A 12304-nucleotide genomic window follows, 5' to 3' on the forward strand; every position below is an offset into this window, starting at 1 on the left:
GATTGTCTTTGCAACAAGTGGTCATGTCTCCATTTGCATATGTGATAGATACATACTGTATGTACAGTCACCGGCCAGAACATTAGGTACACATGCACTGCATTGCATCAAAGGTTGTGCCCTTATCAGGAGACAGTGTTTTGAGGTGCCACATACAGTACTACTGTATTAAGAATTGTATTGCCCTACTGTATTGCCTGGCCTCTGTCGCTTTTACAATAATACAATGTGGATATTTGAAAGTCTGTTGGCAATGAAGGTCAATTTTCATTTTCATTGACTGCACTCGTGAATTTCAGTGTCAGGAACTCTCCACACTTCACTTTTTTAGTGTGAAATTATACTGTATAATAAAGTACTATTGTAAAGTGTATCATATGGCTAGGCAGCGCCGGCTATGTTAATCTGCAATTAAAATTTCGAATTGCAGTGAAACTATTTGCCGACGATTGGTGTGAATGTGAGTGCGAATGGTTGTTTGTTTGTATGTGCCCTACGATTGGCTGGCAAGCAGTTCAGGGTGTACCCCGCCTCCTGCCTGATGGTAACTGGGATAAGCTCCAGCACGCCCGCGACCCTAGTGAGGAGAAGCGGCTCAGAAAATAGATGGATGGATGGATGGCAACTCATGAAAAGTAGCTGAACAGCCCAGTTCACTCGGGTTTAGCTCTGTCACTCGCTACTTTAGCTACTTTGTTATTCCTGAATGAGATATTAAGGAGTTGTACTCAATCAAGGTATTGCCTGTTCTTTCCTACCTCATGGCTTGCTGCACTATTTGTATTTCCATCAATCTGACCAAGTCACTAATTTTTTTCTTTTTACATCGGTGTGTGATCTGGTGTCATTCAGACATTAAACAGCACCGCCATGCATTTTAAACATCTGTTTGTTGGGATCCAGTTTCTAAGCTGATCTGCTATACAGTTTAACTGATATTCACGCTTCCCCAGCTGTGCTGTGTATTAATGTCATTCTCAGGCCGCTACTCACCACTAACATACTTGAGTCATTTTAACTAAAGTTACACATTATTAGACTTTACTGTGGGTCCAACTTGACCTTTTCTCCGCCTTAATGCAATATGTGTAAAGTATTTTGCTAAAATCTGCAGATTCCATACCCTATTTGCACGAGACAGATGTTTTTTATACACTGCACACTTAGCATGACACTCAACTAAGCCTTACTAATGTTAGATGTGATGTGATTGGCTCGTGAACAGGAAGCTAGCAGCGGCGCTAAAGCTGGCCCAGTCCACGCACGCCAATGGCACCGTGAAGGTGCCTAACCATCCCTCCCAGCCCTCAAGCCTCCTGCCACAATGGTAACCATCCACTTGAGCCACAATGCAACAGCCTCTGTTTTAACATCTATAATTGTCATTTAAATTCCGAAAAAACATCAAATACAATTTGTACTGCAAGCAAAATCCGGCTAAAATATACATTTATTTATTCATCAGTGATGTGACCACCATATTGTATTCGTGTGTAATTGTTCTCAGCATGGCCCCCCATGCTTTTTTGTGATCTGTTGCTGTGCCTTGTGCTAATATAATGTTATAGTGTAGCAAAAAACACATTTCATTGAATTGAATTGTGCTGGTGTACCTAATAATAGTCCAGTGAGTGTATTGGCAGGTTGCAGATCAATGCAATCCAATCAACGCTATCTGCTTATCTCTCCACCAGGATGGCTTCTTCCGGAGGGGAGGGTCACAGACAGGCTCGTTCCCAAACCATGCCCATCATCCGGGGCAAGAACGCCCTCACCAATCCCAAACTTCTGCAGATGATGGAGACCGGTTGGTCATTTCTCCCGTAACTATTGATAAAATTTCCTTCATGGCATTAAATTCTGCTCTCTTTGTCTGACTTCCAGATGGTACTATCCAGGATGGGGACAGTCTGAGTCCCACTGATGTTGAGGCTAACCTGTCTACTGAGGTGGCGCTCACTGTGCTGGATGTTCTGGAGCTCTTTGTTCACCATCACAAGGTGTGTTTTCCTTTTTAACAGTACACATCCTGAAACGACACCACACTCTTTAAACATAGAAAACCATAGAGGTGTTCAAACCTTGTTTTTTTTTTTTTGGTCTGAATTCACTCAAGAAAAATAGTTCCCAGTCTTACAAGGCACATTACATTTTTATGCATGGTGCGTAATTTTTTCTGTTTATGTACACCCCCAATAAATAGTTTAAAATGCAAAGTAAATTTATTTAACTGTCTTAAAATGTGTTCTTGCGGCTATTCTAGAACTTAAGAATAACAATAAATGCCTCTGTGAATAGATACTCTAACAAACGAGGATATTTCCCGCAGATCCATGTAATAATACATGACAATATCTTATAAAAGCAACTAAAAGTGATACCTCGACTTATGAGTTTTTAGAGACGATGCTCTGCCGATTTTGTTGTTGTGAGTCGCGAGCAAAAAATTTAGTTACAAAGCAGTAGGTTGTGGCAGCAAGCTTCACAAAAAGCTACAGTTTGGTATAGAGTGAACAACAGAAAAGTGCTTGCAGCAAGCAGTTTAGTGCCACTCCCATTTGAAGTGTACTATAAAAATAAACAGAATACAGAGAATTACACATTGTATATTAATCTCACTAATTAACTTACAAACATCTGCTAGCATATTCCTAACACAGAAATGCAAAATGCCATAGATGAGCTAACGAAGCTAGCATGATAGCGGTAGTTATCATCATTTAAAGCAACAGATATTTGAACACATATGGTAGCAACACATGCAGACAGACAATATAACAATACTCACAGGCATATATTTTCTATCCCCTGCGACAAACGACTAATATTAATGCAGCTTACTGAGCTGCCGTCTTCTTCAGGTATTTATTATGTATGTATTATACTGCCCTCTTGAGGCAGAGGTGCACACACCAGACGGTGCTGCACTATGCCCAATGAATTATCATAATGGACCAACATTTTAATTGTTTACATTCTATGTATTTAAATTATTACTTTATATTTTTTATAAAGTGCAATACTGTACAGTGCTTTTTCTCTCCCCACTTATTCAAGAATTTTTTTAGGTTTAAAAAATATTTTTTTCACAATGCTTTTATAATGGGTATCACTGTGAAAGGCAGGGGTCTACTGTATTTATCAAATTAAAATAAAGGTACTGTATTTCATTTTACTCATCCCTTAATTTTTCTATTTAATGGTTATTTTACACATTACTTAAGAGCTTATTTAGGTTACTCTGTCAAACACTGATGCCCTCTGGTAATAAACCATGCTTTTCAGACTTGAAAATCTCGCATATCATTCCAGAAGCAGCTGCTGCTGGATGATGGCCAGAACCCACTGATGAAGAAGGTGCTGGACACCTACTTGCTCTTCTTTCAGATCAACCAATCAACTGGCACCCTTCGCCACATCTTCGCTGCACTCAGGCTCTTTGTACAAAAGGTCTCCTATACCAGTACATGTATCCACTCTAAAACACCACAGATAACATTCCCCTCCCTTCCTGTTAGTTCCCCAGTGCTTTCTTCCAAGGCAAGGCAGACCTCTGCGGCTGCCTGTGCTACGAGATCCTCAAATGCTGCAACCATCGCTCCAGCTCCACGCAGACGGAGGCGGCGGCCCTGCTCTATTTTGTCATGAGAAAGAACTTTGAGTTTACCAAGGGCAAGTCGATAGTGCGCTCGCATCTTCAAGTAAGTGCACCGAGAAAACCCTTGTATTCTTCCCTTTGTGCGCAATTGTGAATAAGCGTGTCATCTTTTCTCGACCGCTTTAGGTGATCAAGGCGGTGAGCCAGTTGATAGCCGATGCTGGCATTGGAGGCTCTAGATTTCAACAGTCGCTGGCCATTGTGAATAACTTTGCCAATGGAGATACGCCACTCAAGGTGAAGCCGCTCAAATTGAATATATTAGTGCAGTGATTTTTAATGTGTGGTATGTGAAAGAATTCCTAGTGGTTCCGTGGTTGTGGTGCAAACTACATCAAATAGCCGGTTTTGGGGCGTCTTTGTGAGGCCGGTGGACCACCCTGGGTCACCACCCTCGGTGTGGGTGCTCTTGGTTGGGCCCCAGGGCCCGGGTTTGACCCCGCTTCTCTGGTGGGTGGGGTGGGGTCCTCAGCCCCCGCAGTGCATGCGCAACAATTACAGGATACTTCTGACGATTATTGTGCATGTTAGACGTCAATTCACTTGCATGTGTCTGCAGATACTCACTTTTGGGACTTATTCGCTTAATGTGGGTCCACTCAATCATTGTGATAAATAACTCATAACTATGCGAACTTCCTGGGTATCCCCTCACTTCCAATCTGTTTCTATAGATGTTGAGAATTTACACAACCACTCCCACCAGACCTCAGTTGTACAGCCTTCTCCACTACTTCTGTCCTGCATGCTTCCCCTCCGGTCCTTGTCCTGTCCAGTCCTGTCCTATATCGTCCTGTCCTTCCTTCACAGGGTGTAGCACTACGGCCCCATACAACACTCAACTCTACTGTGTCATTTTACTAGGCCTATAATGATTTTACTTTCATCTTTTTTACTAGTGTCCTGTCTTTATTGTCTTCTCTTCTTATATTATTTAGCTACCTTTTCACTGTCTCTCATACATTACTCAGTATTATCATTATGCGTCTTTGCTGATTTCTACTGCCTTGACGTTAGATTTGTGGTGTTAATTTTGACTTAATTTACCAAATATGGTTCCTTGTCTTAAAGTACAATACTTTTTCAATAAATCGTAAAGAACTGTTTGTTGTTAGACTTTTTATGAAGGTATAATTTTTTGAATTTAATTTCTTTAAATTTATGTTTATGTAATGTTATGTTCATGTTGAAATTGTGTAATGTTACAGTTAAGTAACTACTACACTACTATATTTTAATGTTGGTCATTATGGTGGTACTTGGAGAGCAGAGGATTTTTTGAGGTGGTACCTGGTGTGAAAAGTTTGAGAATCACTACACTAAAGGGTCACTTTCCCTTTCAGTAATGAATTAATCTAAATCTTTTTTTTAAAAAAACACAATAAAAAAACAAATGCAGTCATGTGCAGCAAATTAGAAATTAGCTGCGGATCCAAATTAGGATTTAAAAAAAAAAAAAATTCACCCCTCAGTGGTGGTCCAGATTGGCCTGCAATATCACCCAAAACATTCAGAATTAAAAAAAATAAGATTGTCTGGCCGGCGGCACGGTTACAATTGGTTTGCAGATCCACCTCACAATTCTGAGTACCCGGCTTCAAACCCGGCCTCGTCTGTGAGGAGTTTGCATGTTCTCCCCATGCCTGCATGGGTTTTCTCTGGGTACTCCAGTTTCCTCCCACATCCCAAAAACATGCATTGTAGGTTAATTGAAGACTCTAAATTACCCGTAGGTATGAATGTCAGTGCACATGGTTGTTTGTTTGTATGTGCCCTGCGATTGGCTGGCAACCAGTTCAGGGTGTACACCGCCTCTCGCCCAAAGATAGCTGGGATAGGCTCCAGCACGCCTGCGACGCTAGTCAGGATAAGCGGTACAGAAAATGGATGGATGTCTGTATGGATGGATGGATTGATTGTTTGTCTGGCCTCGGTGGAAGTCTTCTGTTAGTAAAAATATTTTTTTTGCAGCAGCAGCTCTCGCACTGCATCATATTACATTCATGCAGGTGTACCTAATTCTGTCACCGCCATCCGATGAGTGTACTAATTCAGCTTTGGTCCTGCAGAATTCTCCCTTCCCGGCTGAGGTCAAAGATCTTACCAAGCGGGTCAGGACGGTGCTGATGGCCACGGCTCAGATGAAGGAGCATGAGAAGGATCCAGAGATGCTGGTGGACCTTCAATACAGTTTGGCCAACTCGTATGCCAGCACACCCGAGCTGCGGCGCACCTGGCTGGAGAGCATGGCCAAGGTCCACGTCCGCAATGGGGATCTCTCCGAGGTACTTTCAAGAGACCTTTAGCACTTTGCTCATTTCTGGAGTTTGCATGTTCTCTTGCGTGGGTTTTCTCTATTTTATAATGTCCGCCACCGGCGCCGTTAACCTACAGGGCGCCGGTGGAGATTCAGCTACTGTGGGTTGAAGACGATGGAGAGGTGGATAGCGGGTTTTTCAGCAGAAAGAAAAGTGGAATGCACAGACCCTAGAACTGAATGTGGGGACTTTGAATGTTGTGACTATGACAGGAAAAGCTCGGGAGTTGGTTGACATGATGATTTGGAGAAAGGTTGATGTATTGTGTGTCCAGGAGAGCAGGTGGAAAGGCAGTAAGGCTAGAAGTTTAGGGTCAGGGTTAAAATTATTTTACTATGTTGTAGATGGGAAGAGAATTGGAGTAGGGGTTATTTTAAAGGAAGTGTTAGCTAAGAATGTCTTGGAGGTGAAAAGAGTGTCAGACTGAGTGATGAGGTGAGACAAGCTCTCGGTGGACAGGAGGAGCTTCCTAAAGACTGGACCACTACAGCCGAGGTGATCCGAGAGACAGGCAGGAGAGTACATAGTGTATCTTCTGGTAGGAAATGGCAGAAGGATACTTAGTGGTAGAACCCCTAAGTACAGGAAATCATACAGGTTCGCTAAGAAGAAGTGGGACACAGAAAAGAATGCATGGATGAGCGACGTAGGGCGAAGGTACAGGTGGCAAAGGGCAAACGAGGCATATGATGCCATGTATGCTAGATTGGACACTAAAGGAGGTGAAAAAGATATATACAGGTTGGCCAGACAGAGGGATAGAGATGGGAAGGATGTGCAGCAGATTAGGTTGATTAAGGATAGAGATGGAAATGTGTTGACTGGTGCCAGTAGTGTGCTGGATACGTTGAGGAGTTGATGAATGAGGAAAATCAAAGAGAAAGAAGAGTAGAAGAGGAAAGTGTGGCGGACCAGGTAGCAGCAATGATTAGTAAGTTAGAAAGGCACTAAAGAAGATGAAAAATGCCAGTTGGTCCTTATGACATTCCTATGGAGGTATGGAAGCATTTAAGAGAGGTGGCTGTGGAGTTTTCGACCAGCTTGTTCAACAGAATTTTAGCAGGTGAGAAGATTCCTGAGGAATGGAGGAAAAGTGTGCTGGTGCCCATTTTTAAGGACAAGGGTGATGTGCAGAGCTGTGGGAACCATAGAGTAATAAAGTTGATGAGCCACCCGATGAAGTCTTGGGAAAGAGTAGTGGAGGCTAGACTTTTAGGACAGAAGTGAGTATTTGCGAGCAACATTATGGTTTCATGCCTAGAAAGAGTACTACAGATGAATTATTTGCCTTGCGGTTGTTGGTGGAGAAGTACAGAGAAGGTCAAAAAGTGCTGCATTGTGTCTTTGTAGATCTAGAGAACGTCAATGACAGGTCCAAGGGTATGGAGGAAGACTGGTAAAGAACAGAAGCCAAGCTGCTCGAGCTCCAGTGTGAAATATCCACAGTCAGTCATGATTTGGGGTGCAATGTCAAGTCCAGTTGTGGTTAAACTCTGCTTTCTTAAATCCATTGTCACAGCAGCAGTCTACCAGAATGTTTGAGAGGACTTCATGATTCCTTCTGCTAAGGATCTGTATGGAGATGCAGATTTCATCTTCCTTGCTTTGATGCCCTGACACACACACACACACACACACACACACACACACACACACACACACACACACACACACACATTATAATTTTGTTTTACATATTTACAACATTTACATGCTCGGGAGCGGAGAGGTAGGCGGAGATCTTCGTTAGTCACATAGATAAGCTTGAGAACTTCGAATGAGCTGATTTCAGGCCTCTCGGCAGAAAAACGTCTGGAACTAAAAAATGCGTGAATGATTTTAATTCATATTTCACATTTTTACTGAGGCACCATAGAGACAATATTACATCCCAAATACTAGAAAAAGTTGTTTTTTTTAAAATAAGGCATGTTTAAGATGAACTATTTCATGTCCACATTTAAAATTTAAATGATCTCTTCTATGAATGTCCTAGCCTATTTGTCCAATTTAAAAAGCAAATGTGGCCCCTCGAGCACAAAAGTTCGTTGCTTGAAAAATGTCCCTTGGCGTGAATGTAACTGTGAATGCTTGTTATTTAACATGTACCCCGTGATTAGCAGGCGACCAGTCCAGGGTGTATACCCCCTCTCGCCCAAAGTCAGCTGGGATAGGATCCAGCACTCTCTCAACCCTAATTAGGACAAGCGCCGTAGTAATTTCATGGATATAAATTAGTAAAATTGCATTTAATGCTGATGAGTGCATCTTTTTTTTCTTAGGCCGCCATGTGCTACATCCACATCTCTGCCCTGATTGCCGAGTCGCTTAAGAGAAGAGGTGAGTGCGCACATGCTCCTGCAAAAGCTGTCTTGTAGCATGGTTTTCCTGTGTATGCTGATGCCCACCGTATGTTTAAAATTATTGGGACACCAAACAGGAAGTGGAGTTGAAAAGGTACCACTCTTCTGGGAAGACATTTTGTGGGAAATTTGGTGAGGTTTGATGAGGTTGAGGTCAGGGCTCTCAAGCGCTTCCACACCAAACTCATCCAGTCGTGCCTAAATGTCTTACAATGTCAAAAAAATACTCTTAAAGGACAACTAAGGGGTCCAGCCCTAAGATAAAGTATGTCTCAATAGTTTTGTTCATATGACATTTCTGTAGTCTGTATCTTTTCAGACACAGTCACTTCTAACCGAGAAGTCATTATTAGCCAACCATTTTCTTTTTCTTTACTAACACCGACACTGCAAGGTCGTGCAATCGTATCATCATTGTGGAAAGGGCGGTGGTCACTTGTCCTGTATGCTTGCATTGAGCACATTTGAATGCCTTTGAAAGAGAACGAATGCCATGGAGAATAAAAATGGATTCCCTTGTTGGCAAAGCTCTGTGATTCCTGCTGCTGACTTCCTCTAGAATGAATAGACTAACATATTGCATGTCACCTCTTCCCTGTGTCCATTCTTCTTCATGTATTCTGTCTGGCCTAGTTCTGCATGCCCTGCCTGCATGTGATGAACACAAGCTGACTATCTGCTTGTGGACATTAAAAAAAACAAACAAAAAAAAAAAAAAAAAACAAGTGTAAACCTGCATCCTCCACCTACCCCCCCCCCCTCCTCCTCCTACCAAACAGGCTACTGGAGAGCAGACAAGACCCGGATATCCAGCGTGTCTCCTGAAGAAAGTCCCGTCTTTAAATGTAGCTCCTTACTAACCACCTCCCGAGACCAAGACAGTGAGTGTGTACGCCTGGGGAATGTTTGGGTCAGGACTTCATGATGGTGAAGCAAGGGATGATGGGAGGAAGTGTGGTGATGTGTTTAACAAGTGGATGGCGATGCTTTCAAAGACAAGTCAGTTACAGGGGACAAGTCAGTTACAGCGGCATCACAGTAATACTGAGAGCAAATACGATGAATGCATACGATGAATTGTGGTCTCCACTCTAGAAGATGCCCTGCCTCAGTTAATCACTGGTTACTTCGTCCGCATGAACTGATAAGCGCCGCACTTCAAGTAGATCCCTACCAGATACAGAATACATTACCATGTGTTGTGTTTGATTGCACATGTCATCTGTAGAGCTGATGTTTACCCCCAGTATTCACTGGGGCGAGCATTGGCATGAATACAAAAAATTCGCAATTTGCCGCCTGCCCTCCAAAAAAAAGGTTTGTTATTGGCTATAGATGCCACAAGATGGCAGCAAAGCACTATTTATCTCTAAATTAACGCGTCTCCACTCACTTCAACATATAATGCCTTGAGATACCAGCTGTTGTTCAACTGATTATTTTCCTCTGACTTGCAAGCAAAGAATTGCGAAACAAGCGCTGTATAGTGGCTCAGCTCACTTCACAACAAGCAGCAGTTTGTAAAATAGTGAACAATTCTTCAAAAAAAGAGGCTTCAAGCTGTTTAGTGCCACTCTCAGTTAAGGTTTACTGTCAAACTAAAGATAGAACAAAGACAATTACATGTGTATTTAACCAAAGCACATGACTTTGCCTGACTCTTATCAGTTACCATGCAAAATGCCATAGACAGGCTAACAAATAGCACCTGTGTTGTGGTGTTATCACTCTTAAAGCAACAGATATTTGATCAGAAACAGTGGAGTGACACATATAGACGGATAATAGAACAATATTTACAGGCATATTTTCTTGATCCTCTTTGAAAAACAGCTAATATTACTGCAGCTTACTGAGGAGCTGTTACCGACATATGGCATGTATAGCCATATGTCTGTATTATACTGGCCCTAGGTGGCCAAGGTGCGCACAAAAAAAAAAAGTATACCGTATTTTCACGACCATAAGGCGCCCCGTATTAAAAGGCGCAGGCATGGTAAAACATATGCTAGCTTAAAACATACGGCAGCATGCATGCACGCTAAAACAATGTTTTTAAAAAGGCAGCGGGAGCAAAACTGAGTTCGGTTGTACTTTATTGACATATTTAACAATGTACTCACGTTATTTTTTTGATCAATTCTCATCCACAAATCCATCAAAGTCCTCATCTTCTGTATCCGAAATGAACAGCTGGCAAAGTTATCCATCAAACACGGCAGGTTCCCCTTGTCATTGTAGGAGTCAGTCTCGTTGCCATGGGGCTCCTCAGAAATGATGCCGGCTTTTACGAAAGCTCGAACAACAGTGCAAGCAGACACGTTAGCCTGAGCATCCATCCGTCCGTTTTCTGAGCCGCTTCTCCTCACTAGGGTAGCGGGCGTGCTGGAGCCTATCCCAGCTGTCATCGGGCAGGAGGCGGGGTACACCCTGAACTGGTTGCCACCCAATCGCAGGGCACATACAAACAAACAACCATTCGCACTCACAGTCACACCTACGGGCAATTTAGAGTCTCCAATTCATGCATGTTTTTGGGATATGGGAAGAAACCGGAGTGCCCGGAGAAAACCCACGCAGGCACGGGGAGAACATGCAAACTCCACACAGGTGGGGCCGGGGTTTGAACCCGGGTCCTCAGAACTGTGAGGCTGACGCTCTAACCAGTCGGCCACCGTGCCGCCGCCTGAGCATCCACAATCCAATAACAAGTTGTGGCGTAACTCGCCCGGCGCTGCCTTCTAGTCTTAGTAAAGATGTGTTCGCCATCTGTCATCCATCGCGCCCACGTCGCTCGCAACTTCACTTTGAACGCCCTGTTTACACCAATGTCCAGCGGTTGGTGGTGAATAAATTGTAATATTTACGAGAATTAAGAGAACATTTAATTTTTACAAATAAAGGCTTCCCACTTACTGTAATAATACCTTGCTTGGTAATCTCTGCAGTTGAGAAATTCAACAACCCTTACCACACTACAGAGTAATTGGGTTCTAATACAATAATCCGACGTCTCCCATGTGTGACTGGGCAATGTTTCAATGAACTGCAAATCCACCCTGAGGTCCTTTTCATTATTTCCACAACCCCAGCATCGTTTTCTCTGGGCTGGGCGGCATTCATGTGCATCAGCCCTAACGTCAAGGAGGAGGGAGCCATGAAGGAAGACACGGGTACACAAGACACTCCCTATACTGAGGTATGGTATGAGTGTTAATTTGAGCCTGCTCCTATCTACGAACGTTGGTTTGCTCTTATTGTAAACCTACGTTGTGTGTAGGACACCTTGGTGGAGCAGCTGGAGCTGTGCGTGGACTACCTGTGGAAGTCGGAGAGACACGAGCTCATCGCCGACATCAACAAACCTGTCATTGTTGTTTTTGAGAAGAGGAGAGACTTCAAGGTATGATAATGATCTTAGTGATTTAGTGGTACGCGGGTTCCCTCTAGTGGCACGTGAAGAATCATTACATTAAATGTTGTCATTGTTTTTAAAATCCAGTACAGTTCACAGTTGGGTACAATTCAGTTGTATTTAACTTTTAAATACATTTACATTTAATCTTTTTGAGTAGTACTTGATTTAAAACTTTGAGAACTACTGATGAAATGATAGCTTTAATATGTTTTTCTGTCCGCAGAGATTGTCAGAGCTGTACTACGACATCCATCGCTCTTACCTGAAGGTGACAGAGGTGGTGAACTCGGAGAAGCGGCTTTTCGGACGCTACTACCGCGTAGCTTTCTATGGACAGGTGAGGAATTATTACTTTGAGTGCCATCAATTGGAAGTGTTATTTTCTTGTTAAATTCGGCCTATGAAGTGCGTTAATATATAAGCCGCAACCTCTAAATAAAAAATGGGAACACTGTCCTTATATATTAAATTTACAAAATACAATAAACTGGCCCAAAAAGTGAAAAAAGCCACAAAACGAAAATACTGCTCGTGCCACAACAAAATA

General features: G+C 42.8%; 1 protein-coding gene across 3 annotated transcripts in view; it reads left to right on the top strand.

Moving 5' to 3' along the window:
* Positions 1-12304, top strand: part of dock10 (dedicator of cytokinesis 10) — an 88167-nt gene that overhangs the window by 58166 nt on the left and 17697 nt on the right. For 2 of the 3 annotated variants that reach the window (XM_061682549.1, XM_061682550.1), the window contains exons 39-50: positions 1226-1327; positions 1695-1807; positions 1885-2000; positions 3313-3450; positions 3519-3701; positions 3785-3895; positions 5728-5943; positions 8259-8316; positions 9119-9220; positions 11432-11538; positions 11620-11742; positions 11981-12094. In XM_061682549.1, coding sequence (XP_061538533.1) covers positions 1226-1327; positions 1695-1807; positions 1885-2000; positions 3313-3450; positions 3519-3701; positions 3785-3895; positions 5728-5943; positions 8259-8316; positions 9119-9220; positions 11432-11538; positions 11620-11742; positions 11981-12094 — 1483 coding nt within the window. The remainder of the gene's footprint in view (positions 1-1225; positions 1328-1694; positions 1808-1884; positions 2001-3312; positions 3451-3518; positions 3702-3784; positions 3896-5727; positions 5944-8258; positions 8317-9118; positions 9221-11431; positions 11539-11619; positions 11743-11980; positions 12095-12304) is intronic. The other variant, XM_061682551.1, reaches the window with a different exon arrangement.

The sequence above is a fragment of the Phycodurus eques genome, chromosome 7 (assembly GCF_024500275.1).
Source record: "Phycodurus eques isolate BA_2022a chromosome 7, UOR_Pequ_1.1, whole genome shotgun sequence".
Taxonomy (NCBI): domain Eukaryota; kingdom Metazoa; phylum Chordata; class Actinopteri; order Syngnathiformes; family Syngnathidae; genus Phycodurus; species Phycodurus eques.